Source organism: Saimiri boliviensis, chromosome 5, assembly GCF_048565385.1.
Source record: "Saimiri boliviensis isolate mSaiBol1 chromosome 5, mSaiBol1.pri, whole genome shotgun sequence".
Classification (NCBI taxonomy): domain Eukaryota; kingdom Metazoa; phylum Chordata; class Mammalia; order Primates; family Cebidae; genus Saimiri; species Saimiri boliviensis.
This window is the reverse complement of record NC_133453.1, coordinates 122,476,364-122,489,916: the sequence shown is the minus strand read 5'-3', so window position 1 is coordinate 122,489,916 and position 13,553 is coordinate 122,476,364. Positions and strand designations below refer to the sequence as shown.

The 13,553-nt window shown below is 42.7% G+C and overlaps 1 protein-coding gene across 15 annotated transcripts in view; it reads left to right on the top strand.

Annotated features, from left to right (window-relative positions):
* NCKAP5 (NCK associated protein 5) overlaps positions 1-13,553 on the top strand; it is a 986,396-nt gene that overhangs the window by 914,749 nt on the left and 58,094 nt on the right. For 14 of the 15 annotated variants that reach the window (XM_074399885.1, XM_074399884.1, XM_074399883.1 and 11 more), the window contains 2 exons: positions 6,649-6,963; positions 10,526-10,662. In XM_074399885.1, the coding sequence (XP_074255986.1) occupies positions 6,649-6,963; positions 10,526-10,662 (452 nt within the window). Of the gene's footprint in view, positions 1-6,648; positions 6,964-10,525; positions 10,663-13,553 lie in introns of those variants that run through there. The other variant, XM_074399898.1, reaches the window with a different exon arrangement.

Genomic DNA, 13,553 nt, shown 5'->3' with positions numbered 1-13,553 from the left:
GTGGGTATTTGTCACCTCCAAATCTCATGTTGACTTGTGACCCCCAGTGTTGGAACTGGGGCCTGTTGGGGGGGGGGGATGTTTGGGTTATGAGAGTAGATCCCTTTTAAATGGCTTGGTGCCCTCCCTGAAGTAATGAGTGAGATCTCGCTGTATTAGTTCACCAGAGAGCTGTTGTTTAAAAGAGCCTGGCACTCACCCACTTCTCTCATCATGTAACACACACCAGCCTTGCATCATGAGTATAAGCTTCCTGAGGCCTTACCAGAAGCTGAGCAGATGCCAGCATCATCAAGAATTATAAACGAAATACACCTTTTTGCTTATAAATTATTCAGTCTTAAGTACCCATTTATAGGAATGCAAAATAGACAAAGGCAGTAGTCAAACAAGTTAACAGAACTAAGGCAATAGCCAACCACATTAACAGATTTGCTTTAAGAGAAGCAACTCAGTGTTCTGGTTAAATGCACCTAAGAAGTTCCTGAGTAATCTCATCCACTCACTACAAATGACCCCAGGAAAGTGACTCTGTAGTAAGAACTTAGTTCTCACTTCCAATGGATGCTGGTGTTAAACAGAATGGCAACATTCCACTTAGCAACTAGAATCTCTCAGGATGTGCCACACTGGCTTCCTAGACCTGGGACCCTCAGGCCCAGTGATGCTGTGCGCTGGGGCAGGGACTGAGGAGGATGCTAGAACAGCCTTCTGTTGGCTGTCCTTTGCCTTGGTCATCTATTCTTGTCCCAAGGACTTTAAAGTACTAAGAAATCCATCATTGAAATATTCAGGATTCGGAATGATGTTATCTCTGTGGCCATCTGAATTAATGAAGTCTGGCTTCATGTGAAAAATAGTTACAGAAAGGGAAGTCAGCTGTTTGCTTTGGTTGCTAAAGTCAGAGCAAAAAGAAGCAGATTGAGATTTCACAAGAAGAGGTGCACATCCATTAACGATAAGAAGACTCTTCTAAAAGTTTGTTGTTTTTTCATTTACCTATTCATTCATTCCACATCAGTGAAGGCTGACTACGTGTTAGGTATGATGCTGAGCACTGGTGACAGAGTCAGAAACCTGGGGAGTATAATTACCATACTGTAGAATAAGAGCAATCATGGAGCAGGAGCCACTTATATGGGAGAACTGACGAGGTGAATCAAATCCAATTATGCCTGCAGGATGCTTATAGTCTAATAACATTTATTTTGAACTGCTGCCATTTTCTGAATCACAACAGTGTGCCTATTTCAAGCATTGTGCCAGGCTTATCACATGCTTTGTTTCTAGTCCTCAAAGCACCCCTATAATGAAGATAGTGGGATATAATTTGCAGATGAAGATACTAAGGCCAGATGCTGAGGCAGCTGGGGATGAGGAGCAGCAGGGTAACACTCATTGGTGAGATGTGTGGGTATTTTCTGTCACATACCCTAACTTGAAAATCCCCAGTGGAAATGTTTCTTCAAAATTCTCTGCCACCATCCCACATGGAACCACACCCATCTTGCCTGTTCATGTCCCTCTCAGACACAGTAACTTTCCTGTTACAAAGTCTGGTGCCAAACAACATTACTGCCCCAAGCAGTCTTAACATTCTTCCTCCAAAAGGAGAGCCTTACAGAAAGTCCTGTGTTTGCTTCTAGGAAACTGTAATGGTCTCCTCCTTGCATACCAAACATATGCAAGGCAATGTATTCAAGGTGTCAGTAAAAGAGAATGGGGACTCCATTCTCTATAAGACTCCCTACCATTCTGCTGACCACTGCTCTGAATGTGTGCCAGGTATACTGAGAAGGAGCTTGTTCACCCCTCAGTTGACCAGTTGTCTTGGGGACTGGTGTTTTCCTCCACTAACTGTGTATTTTCTTTGTATAAGACAACTTTAAAAGGACTGGGAAGTAGTGCCTTAAGTCATTCCATGAGCTGCCTGGGACTTGGTGGTGGTGAAGTATGAGAATTTATTAATACCTTGAGAGACAGAGAGAAGGGAGATGGAACAATGGGAACAGGTGAGAGGGCTGACCAGAATCAGAGATGTAATTGGTGAACTTGCAGGAATGAAGCCTGTTTGTACATCCAACAACCCTACCCTTGAACTCATTAGCAAGGCCCTGTGGGCAACTATACTCACAGCCAGAAATGGGAATTCACATCTGTTGAGAGCAATACTGCATCACCTCATTGAAGATGGGAGGCAGGCTCGCCCCTTTGAACTTAGTTCCTACTATAACAATGTCATTATTTTGTGAGTTCTTAAAATTCTCTGAGAAAAAACCTGGCTTCAGAAGTACAGTATCTAACACTTGTAATTCAGGTTACAATACTTTTATGAACTGCAAAAAAAGACTAGTGTCTTAAAGAAACTACATAAAGATGGTGTCAGCATTTTCAATATAAGCTTCCATTTCCAAAGGTTTATGCATTCCAAAGAAATTTTCTTGTGGGGGAAACTTGGCAAGTGTCTGAGACCCTGACTGTCCACACCTCACTTCATAGTGAATGAATCCTTCACATTCAGTACATTTGGCATCTGTAATCTTTAGAAATTAAAAAAAAAATGGCCTTAATAGCAAATGGTTTCTGAGCTTAATGTTAGGGCATGCAATTCTTAGAGAATCAGAGAACTCAAGAATTGTAAAAGTCCTGTTTTATAGACTCTGGTATAATAATATTGGGTGTTGAAAGAAAAGCAAAGAAATGTAAGGGGACTGATGCTAGAAAATGTTGTCCTCAGAAAGGCACCAGACTTAGACCACCTTCAACATTTTTTCTACCTCCAAATTCCTCCTCTGCCTTATTTCCTGCAACTGCCCATGGCTTTGTGTTATAGGTTAGACAAACATACATGGGCTTTGTATATGGCGCCTATTGCCAAACTGAAAAGGCAGCCAAGATTCTCATTTTGCTTTTTCAGTCTTCATTTGTGAAGACTGGGTTAAGTGCTCTATGTGCCTTAAAATACATAGAAGAGAGAGACAAAGCCAGAAAAACGTTGTCCTTGGAAGAGTGCCTGTCTTCCAAGCTGCAGGTGCATTAGGCCATTCTTACATTGCTATAAATAAATACCTGAGGCCATGTAGTTTATAAGAAAAGAGGTTTAACTGGTTCATGGTTCTGCAGGCTGTATAGGAAGCATGGCGCTGGCATCAGCTGCTGGTGAGGGCCTCAGGAAGCTTCCAATTATGGTGGAAGGTGAAGGAGTAGCAGGTGTCTCAAATGGCAAGAGCAGGAGCAAGAGAGAAGGTGTTAGGTGCCACACACTTGTAAACAACCAGATTTTGTGTGAACTCACTCACTGCTAAGGGGATGGTATTAAATCATACATGAGGGATATACCCCCTTATACAAACACCTCCCAGCAGGTCCCAGCTCTAACACTGGGAATTACATCTCAACATGAAATGTAGCAGGGACGCAGGTCCAAACCGTATCCGGGGGCAAAGTAAGCTCTAAGAAAACCCTGGCAAGAAGTCTAGGGATTCAACTCAAGAGGGCAGAAGGAAGAGTTACTAGGCAATTGGGATTCTCAGAACTATATAGGCATCCTGCATTGGGCCAGACAACCAGTTAGATGCCAGGCACGTTGGCAGTGGACTCCAGCCTCAGAATGGGGAGCCCAGGAACCAAGCTAGAATTCTGGGGCCAGCACCAGTTTCAGAAGAGAAGCTGGGCACCTTGCCTAGAAGCCATGGGGCCATGCTGTGAGCCTTCTGCTCACGTGGCTGTCTCAATGGCTGTGAACTGAGCAGAGCCCACTGTGGGGTTTACCTTTGCTTCTGGGGGGAATCAGCATAGCTTGGTGGCTAAGAACATTGTCTTTGTAGTTAAGCAAGCCTAGATTCAAGTCCAGGCTTTCATTTATAGCATCTGGCCTTAGACAAGTTGCTTAACCTCTTTTAGCTGTGATTCCTCATTTCTAAATGGCAATAATAGTTCTTGCCTTATAGATATGTGAAGATGAAGAGATGATACAAAGAAAACAGAACTCCTGATAGCTATAATAAGCACCAAACTTCTGACGACATGTCTTCTCGAAAGGAAAAGTGCCCCGAATGTCCTGCCTTGCTGAGCCCTCCTTGATTCAGGAATAGGCGGTCCTGAGGATGCTGGTGTAAATTATTAGGGCAGGCAGCCTGGGGCACATAGGGTCTGACACATCTTAGCTGCTACATCCCATGAATCTTTGATTCTCATCTTCAAAAACTGAATCAGTTCTGATGAAGATCTACTTACTCCTGTAAGTCTGAAACATTTCAGACTTTCAGAATTGCTCCAATTGCAACACATGGACATGCTAAATCTGGAGTGTTTTATGTGTAGGCCAAAATTAAGAAAAGACACAGAAGTCTGAATAGCAGGGTCTTTTTTTTTTTACTTCTCTGGCAGTGTTTCCCCATGCAAACAGCTGATCCTTTCTCAAAAACACCATTCTATCATTGAGGAGAAAATGAAAAGAGAAGATCATAAATAATCTGTAAGGCTGGTTGAGAATAAAGCTAACCAGGTGGAGGCCCTGAAGTGAATGGAGCTAAAACTTAGCCCTTCTAATCCCGGGAAGGAAAAGCACCTCTCATGGTGTGTCTGTATGATTCAGGAATCCTAAGAGTCCACGACCCAACTCTGAGATCCCAGGGCATATGAGATGGCTAAATGATACCCTAGTGGAGAAAAAAGGGTATCTGTGTCTTCCTACTAAATATCCCGGTGAAGACTGAAGCCTCTTAAGTAGGGACTTCATCTTTCTAGTACTTCCAAAACCAAACACCAAACTTCCTTGAGCCTAGGAAAGCCAACTCTATACACATCCCCATCCCTTTATTTTTGCCTAAGTATTAGGAAATTCCCAGCAAAGAGGTTTTGAGGAGGACGGTAGGGTAATAGGCAAATTCTGAAGTTTGGATAGTAATTGCTGAGCATGAAGTGAGATTGTATATAAAAGATACTGAAGGATAAGCTATTCACCTATCAAATATCTACTAATATGTAATAATTATACTAAGCATTTTGTATATGTTACCATTAATTACTCATTTACTTGGCTGTCTCACAGTGTGCTTAGTGTCATTGTAAATTCTAAGGATTCAATGGTGAACATTATTTTAATCCTCACAGCAATCCTAAAAGGAACCTGAGACCTCGAGAGGCTAAGACTCTTGCACAGGGGTTCTAACAATTAGTCATTAGCAGAAATAACTCCACAAGCTCCACAAGCCTCTGTTCCTAAAGCACCAAAGAAGTTGTAGCTATTGAGGGTTTTTTTGTTTGTTTGTTTGTTTGTTTGTTTGTTTGTTTGAGACAGAGTCTTGTTCTGTCTCCAGGTGCCAGGCTGGAGTACAGTGGCGTGATATCAGCTCACTGCAACCTCTGCCTCCCAGGTTCAAGCAATGCTCCTGACTCAGGCTCCCAAGTAGCTGGGACTACAGGTGTGTGCCACCATGCCCAGCTAATTTCTGTATTTTTTAGTAGAGACAGGGTTTCACCATGTTGGCCAGGATGGTCTTGATCTCTTGACCTCATGATCTGCCTGCCTCAGCCTCCCATAGTGCTGGGATTACAGGCGTGAGCTATTGAGCTTTTAATACAAATGTTATGTCATAATCTATTATACGCCCCACCATGCCTAACACAGGGCTAAGTTTGTCTTACGCAGTACTAGACTTATAAGATGCTTCTAAGATGAAACTTAGGAAGTTTAATTCCAAGATTATCATATGAACAGGAGACTTTTTGGATGACATCCAGATCTTGGAAGCTGCCTCATTGGTTTGGATAAACCATACCGCCATTCCAGAAATTAAATACATAGTAATTTTTTCAAATACCATACTTTTCTCTGTATATAAAACTTTTTGAAGATTAACAGAATATTCACATACATGGTGAAATTACCTTAATTTGTTCTAGAGAATAGTGGAATCCCTGGGACTTCCAAGAAATCCAAAGGGTTACTGATGAGTTTTGTCACTGAATAAAGTGAGAGTGAAAGAAAGTGGCTCACGGCCTTCTCACAAGACTTCAAGTGCCAACTGGGTCGAATGAAGCCCACATGATAAGTGATGTTATGATGGGAAAGGTACTCTTTGGGATGACCCTTCTGGCATATGAATTAATTGTCCCCACAGTCAAATTAAGAGGTCAGAGATTTAGTCAACTGTTGAATGGGTGATCATTCATGCAAGAGATACACAATTACCATTGTTAGGACATCACTTCAATTTATGTGTGCTCATTACTCATTATTTCAGTTAATAAATTTCAACTAATTGGTTGAAGTCATATGATTCCCAGATTGTAATAAGGGTGACCACAATTTCGTCTCTAATGACTGTTCCTCTTCTATTCTAACTCTAAAGACCTATCCAGGATATATGCACAAGTGGCAACTGCTGCTCGTAACAGGCTGGTCTTCTTATCTCATAACATATGAAGCGGATGTTTTCATGTTCAAAAAGTCCATTTCATGTGCCTCACTGGAAATTTACTACACCACTAATACTGTTTCCAAATGCTTATCGTTTTCCTTTTTCTTAAATTCTTCCTTTTAGGTTTCACCTTTCCCCCAGACCATACCCCAATTTCCATGATTCTTTAATCCTTTTATATGAGCCTTCTCTAATCCTTTCTCTCTCTGTCATTCTATCTCAGAATCCAACTGCCAGATGAGAACATTGGACAGTGGGATTGGAACCTTCCCACTCCCAGACTCGGGAAATCGCACGACAGGACGGTACCTATGCCAGCCAGACTCCCCAGAGGACACTGAACCTCTCCTGCCTCTCCAGTCAGCCTTTTCCGCAGCTTCTTCCATGAGAGCCCAAACCCTTGAACGTGAAGTGCCTTCCTCCACAGACGGCCAGCGCCCTGCAGATAGTGCCATTGTTCATTCGGCATCTGACCCCATCATGACTGCCAGAGGGATGCGACCTTTTCAAAGCCGCCTCCCCAAACCAGCTTCCTCAGGTAAAATGCCAGTTTCCCACCCTTAATAAGACACTTGCTGACAAAAAAGGGAAAAAATTTCAACAGGAGAGGAGTAAGTCAGTGATCTCCCTGATGAAATCATAGATATGTGAAAATTCCCGGATGCCTTCACCAAAAAGCAAAACAATGTGTGTAAGACAATTTTACTCATAGTATTATGTTAAGCAGTATACACACATATAAGGAAACAGACAGGTAAATACTGGTATATGGATGTATGAACTGATTAAGAAAAAACCCATGCAACATACACTTGTGAGGTTTCATTTTATAAAACTTAACTCTGGGCTGGGCGTGGTAGCTCACACCTGTAATCCCAACACTTTGGGAGGCTGAGAAGAGTGGATCACAAGGTCAGGAGATTGAGACCATCCTGGCCAAGATGGTGAAACCCCATGTCTACTAAAATACAAAAATTAGCTGAGCATGGCGGCACATGCTTGTAATTCCAGCTACTTGGGAGGCTGAGGCAAGAGAATATCTTGAACCAGGGAGCAGGAGGGTGCAGTGAACCGAGATTGTGCCACTGCACTCCAGCCTGGTGACAGAGCTAGACTCCATCTAAAAAAAAAAAAAAAAAAAAAAAAAACCTTAACTTTTAATATAGACCAATTTAGGCCCAAGATATAAATTTAACTACAATGTTGTTTGCCTTCTAACCAGAAATATACATGTTCTGATGTATTCCTATCCTGTTAAAATATATTTATATTTTGAACTATAAAAGACATAGTTTGATAAATCAGCAGTAGATCGTGGACTAATTGCAATGGAATACAGTGAGCCTTCCCCTGGAGAAGTACTATCCTTTGTCAATCAGTTGAAACAAGCTTTCATGATTAAAGACAGGGCTAGGCTAAGGGTCACTGTTTTTTCATTGTTCCCCCACGATTAAAAATATTTATTGCATATGTACCATGCAGCCATAAAAAACGATGAATTTATGTCCTTTGTAGGGACATGGATGAATCTAGAAGCATCATTCTCAGCAAACTGAAACAAGAACAGGAAATCAAACACCACGTGTTCTCACTCATAGGCGGGTATTGAACAATGAGAACACATGGACACGGGGAGGGACGCATCACACACTGGGGTCTGTTGCGGGGGGGTGCTAGGGAAGGGACAGCAGGGGGCAGGGAGGTTGGGGAGGGATAACTTGGGGAGAAATGCCAGATATAGGTGACAGGGGAGATGGAGGCAGCAAACCACATTGCCATGTATGTACCTATGCAACAATCCTGCATGATCTGCACATGTACCCTAGAGCCTAAAGTCCAAAAAAAAAAAAAATATATATATATATATATATATATATATATATATATATACATGTATATATGTATATATACATATATATATATATAGCAGCCCAGGATGACACCAAATAATTTTTAACTTGTATGTCTTATGTTGCTTTTATAACATGCATAAGCATAGGAACTAAAACTTTAACACTTTCAATTATGAGTTGATGATTAGAAAGGAGCTGCAAGCGGAGTTTATAGTATAGGCTTCTGAGAAATTAGAAACGGAGACTTTTAATTATACATCTTTGAATAAATGTGATTGCGCTATTTCCATGGCTGAGTTCTTCCTTTACACAGTAATACCCACTGCCAGTAATATCCATCTTCCTTCACAGACTTCTGCTCATTCCAAGTCAAGGCTACATTTTTAAAGGCTGTAATGCATATTATTTTTTAAATAAATGCATTGTTAATTAATGACACAGCCTCCAGAGATTCAGGGGCGAAATCTTAGTTATAGATTAGGTACTCCATGCCTGAATAGTCACATGTGTGACCTCAATTTAGTGGTGGCTGCTGTAGACTCCATGATTAAACGCTGTCATTATAACAAATTGAATAGAAACCACAAGCCTTGAATTGTTTCATAAGAAGCAATCAAAAGGAGATTGTTCTGATCTGCTGCTAATTTCCACTGCACCAGGTTTCTAAGGGCTCTATCCTTTTTGTTTTTGTTTTGAGATGGAGTCTCATTCTGTCGCCCAGGCTGGAGTATAATAGTGCAATCTTGGCTCATGGCAACCTCCAACTCCTGGGTTCAAGTGATCCTCTTGCCTTAGCCTCCCTAGTAGCTGGGATTACAGGTGTATACCACCACACCTGGCTAATTTTTGTATTTTTAGTACAGACAGGGTTTCGCCATGTTGGCGAAGCTGGTCTTGACCTCCTGACCTTAGGTGATCCACCCGCCTTGGCTTCCCAAAGTGCTGGGATTACAAGCGTGAGCCACCATGTCTGGCCTTGGGTTCTATCTTAATTAAATTATGATGAAGAGTTGTAAACAGGTAGTATATGATAAAGACTGAGGTGAACACACTGCAGGAAATTTTTGTCACACATCCTGAACTTTTCTGTCCTCCACATGATATCTGTGGTTCAGAGGCAGGGCCTGCTTTCCAATGCTTCTCTTTTCTATGTCCATCTGTTTTTCATGTTAGAAATTAGGGAATGAGGACTAGCTGGAATGAAAAGAAAATGAGATTATACCTCCTTTTGAGCAGTCACTGCCTGTTTAATGTGTCATTGGAATTGGTTATTTTTCTTATCCCATATAAAAAATGGAAGTCACTGTAGAAAACTCACAGTGCTGATGAAAACACAGTTCTTAGCTTCTCCTCACAAGGAAAATGCTGTGGAAAGGTTGTCACAGCATGTCCTGCTTATGATCACTGAGGTTGGAGGATAATGACAGCAGTTCTCCATTCTGGCATGACAAAGGTACACACTATGCAGGTTAATCTACTTTTATGGGTAATGGGGAAACTTTCTTTAATTGTTCTTTGCTAATTACACCCTTGCTACTCAGCATGGTCCATGGGTCGGCATCATCGGCATCATCCGGGAGCTTGTCAGAAATACAGACTCACAGAGCCCACCCCACACCTACTGAATCAGCATGCGCACCAAAAAAAGCTCAGCTGATCCAAATGTACATTAAAGCTTGAAAAGTACTGCCCTGAGAGACCTTTAAGGATCTCCAACCAAAGTTTCCCAATCCACACTACATTATTCCAAATGACCTTAATAAGTAGTTTAGGAAAATAGGGGTTCCCTGCTAAGTATGTTTGCTAAAGCCTGCAAATTCAAATCCTGTCTTTGGAAACTGTGCTAATATCCATTAGCACACTGAAGCGTCTGAGGAGTCCTCCAAAGAAGAAACTTGTTTGTTGTGAGATGAATAAAATTATTTGAAAAATAACTTTAGTGTTTCGCAAATGGTTTGCCTGCTGAACCTTTTCTAACCTGTAAAGCCTTTCAACATTTTGTAGACAAGTGGTCTAAGAACATTTTGCCTTAGGGTCTTGAAAAGGGGCTTCTATAGACATGTATACATAATTATGGAGATGTTTTTGGCAGCACAGACCAGAGGGGGATGGATGGCAGGCAGCTCAGCTTTCACTGTATTTGGACCTTTTGCTATTATTTCTGAATATCTCCCCGACCTCCTTTCCTAAACTTGGGAAAGGTTGATGAAAGTCGATATGTGATTCTGCATACATGTCCTCATTTAGGAAAAGGCAGTACCCAAAAGCAGAATGAAGCAGAGCCAAGGCCTCAGACATGCTCATCATTTGGATATGCTGAAGACCCAATGGCAAGCCAACTGCTTCCAGACTGGGGGAGTGAAGAGGCTGCCTCCGGGACCCAGGTGAGCGGTCGGGGGAAGTAAAGGGTGCCATCCACCTGTTGGTCCTGATTGTAAAAATTGTACTTTTAAAACACTTTTGTGTTAGATTTTACTTTAAATGAAATTTTCTGTCGGTTTATTGAATAAGGCCTAGGGTTCATCCTTTTCCCTGCCTTATTAAGGAATATTGGGTGTTCTTGAGACACTTTGATTCTGAAGAGTCAAAGTGCTTCTGAAATGCACCCAGATTCTCAGGTATGGATGCACTCCCTTGATTAGATATTGTGGAAGAGCATTCACTCTCCCAAGCCATGAGGGGACCATTGGAATGATGGTTTGTTTTTTATTTCTATTCTTTCATTATCTCAGTATTTATTTTAATTTTTACCTTGTTCTTATGAAACAGGGAAAGCAGGTCTAATTCTGTTGCTTTTAGGGATGGCTAATCAGAGGCTCCGCATGGTCAGAGGACTAGCTAGGATCAGTGAGCCCTGAGTTTCATTTTTGCTGTGGGTTCTTCATCTGCCCTGAGATGACACACATGGGACTCCTGATGGGTGACTGGCTCAGGGACCCCTTGCTCATCTTCAGTGGGGGTTATGTGGTATCCCCTCCTGTTTGCCCCCTCCAGCAGGTTACTCTGCCCATGACCAGACTATTCACCATTGCTCCACTTGTCCTGGGGCTGGCCCACTGCAGCATCTGCCGTGGTGTCTGGTGGTGAGAAAGGTGGAGAAAGACACATGGATCATTTTCCAGAACTTCCTGGCCCTTCCTTGGCCCTTCCCACGTCTGCTGCCCTTGGCTCTCCCAGGCCTGGTATCAAGAGCCCCGGTTGCTATTTTTACTAGTTTCTGCCCAACTATGATGATGAGATACCCAAATTCACCCACATCTGAGGTCCCCCTCACTCATTGTGGCCAAGCCACCTTTCAGCCTTGAGCATCTGCCTCAGTATGGAAGGGGACGATGGGTAAGTAGGGGAGGAGATCCTCTGGGCCCACAGCCTTAATTTCCAGTGGGGGACACCAGAGTCCTGCTGGACTGTGTTCAGGGTCCAGGGGAAAGTTACTGTGGAGCTGAGACTGGAACTGGGCCCTCTAAAGTCCAGGGCAGCACCCAGGATGGCTGCCTTCACAGGACGTGAGTCCAAGAGGCAAAGGAGGAAACTGCTGTATTCTGCCATGCCTTAAGTCAAACACAGGATATCAGGGCTCCTCCAAATCAGCGCTTCCCAAACATGAGCAGGCATCAGAACCACCTGAAGGGCTATGCTCTTGTCACCCATGTCCACTTGTGTCTGATTTGGCAGACACAGAGTGAGGTGTACACATTTCTAACAAATCCCCAGGTGATGCTGATGCCACTGGTCCGTGGAACACACTTTGCACAGAACAATTGAGAAAACTGAGAGCTGTCAAACTGAGAAAACCATAACAGACACCCAGAGTTGGAGAGGAGAAAACCAGTTCAGGAACAGCAATTGGTGACAATGGCAAAGGAGTGTGAATAATTTCAAGAAAGGAAAAAGGAAAAAACAGTTACTCCTCCTGACCCAGCAGGAACCTACACTCCTCACATAACATACACATCCACCAATAGACACACCTCTCTACGATTCTCTTCCCCATTGTCCTGCACTGGCCCCATGCACTGGAAATCTCTGAAACTCAGAACCCTGCTTCACCGACTGCCAGGCAGGTAAAGTTTCAAGCAAGAATTAGCTTTATATTTCTAGTACCCGACAGGATGCCTGATTCAGTTAGCTTTTGTTGAATGGAGCTATGAAAGGATGTACCTCATCATGCCCAGACAATGTTACTGCGTCCTTTCGGAGCTCTGGACACAGGTTCCCCAGCACTACAGTCACTGGGCTTATCTTCCCTCATGGACTTAGTCCTTGCTGGGACTACTGGTCTCTCCAGTATTAAACTCTCTACCCCTAGAACCTAGCATACTGCTTGGCACAGAGTAGGTCCTTAGTAAACACCATTGAATGGGAGGGTGGCTAAGTAAATGAATGAAGGAGTAAAGGAAATTAGTGCTTGAATTTATAACCCCAGATAAGTGAGTTTACATCCTAAAATGTGTTTTTATAATCCCCAACCAATGACACCCTTCCAAACAAACTTCAGAGACCCATCTAATGCATCTGTACTAGAACTGTCTGGCATAGATGGTGAATATTAGGCTCTAATAGGACAGTCTACAAACAGAAAAGTCTCCCAAATAACCTGGATTCAACACATAGGAGTTGCACTCCTGGATCCAGTATTCTTCTTATGTGCACACAGAGGAATACTGTTCGTACAGCATCAACCGCCTCAGCAATTCCTGAATACAGCATCATTGTCACACCAGTGACATCCTTAGGGGACAGGGTCAGGTGATATGTGCATGTGAGCAAGAGGGGAAACTGGGTCCCTCAGCTGATGAACTGTCAGCAGATTTGAGAACTACATAGGGTCAGCAATTGCTTGCTTTCCTAAAGGCTACTGTCCTTTTGGGGACTGAAAGAAAATTATAAATTAGGCAAACATTTATTCTTTTGTTCCCAAGGTTAATTGTTTATTACCTTCTGATACTTGGAAGCCAATGATGAGATCAGTTAAATAAATAAGCCATTAGGTTTGGAACAGCAGCTCATAATAGGCACTTGAAAAAAATAAGACCCTATAAAGAAGTATACAAAATGCAGAACAGGTAACTGTGGGGACCTTCCTGAGCCTGAGACAACGGCAGAGTACCGTCAACGGCTTCATTATTGCAGGCCTATTTCTGCAGCTCTGGTAATTGAGTAGACAGCATCAGCTCCTCAGAGGCAGAAGAAACCAGCAATCCAGAGTTGCTCTGCAGTGGGCGGTGGGCTGGGCAGTGGGAATGGAATTCTGTGCACACAATGACAGCCAAAT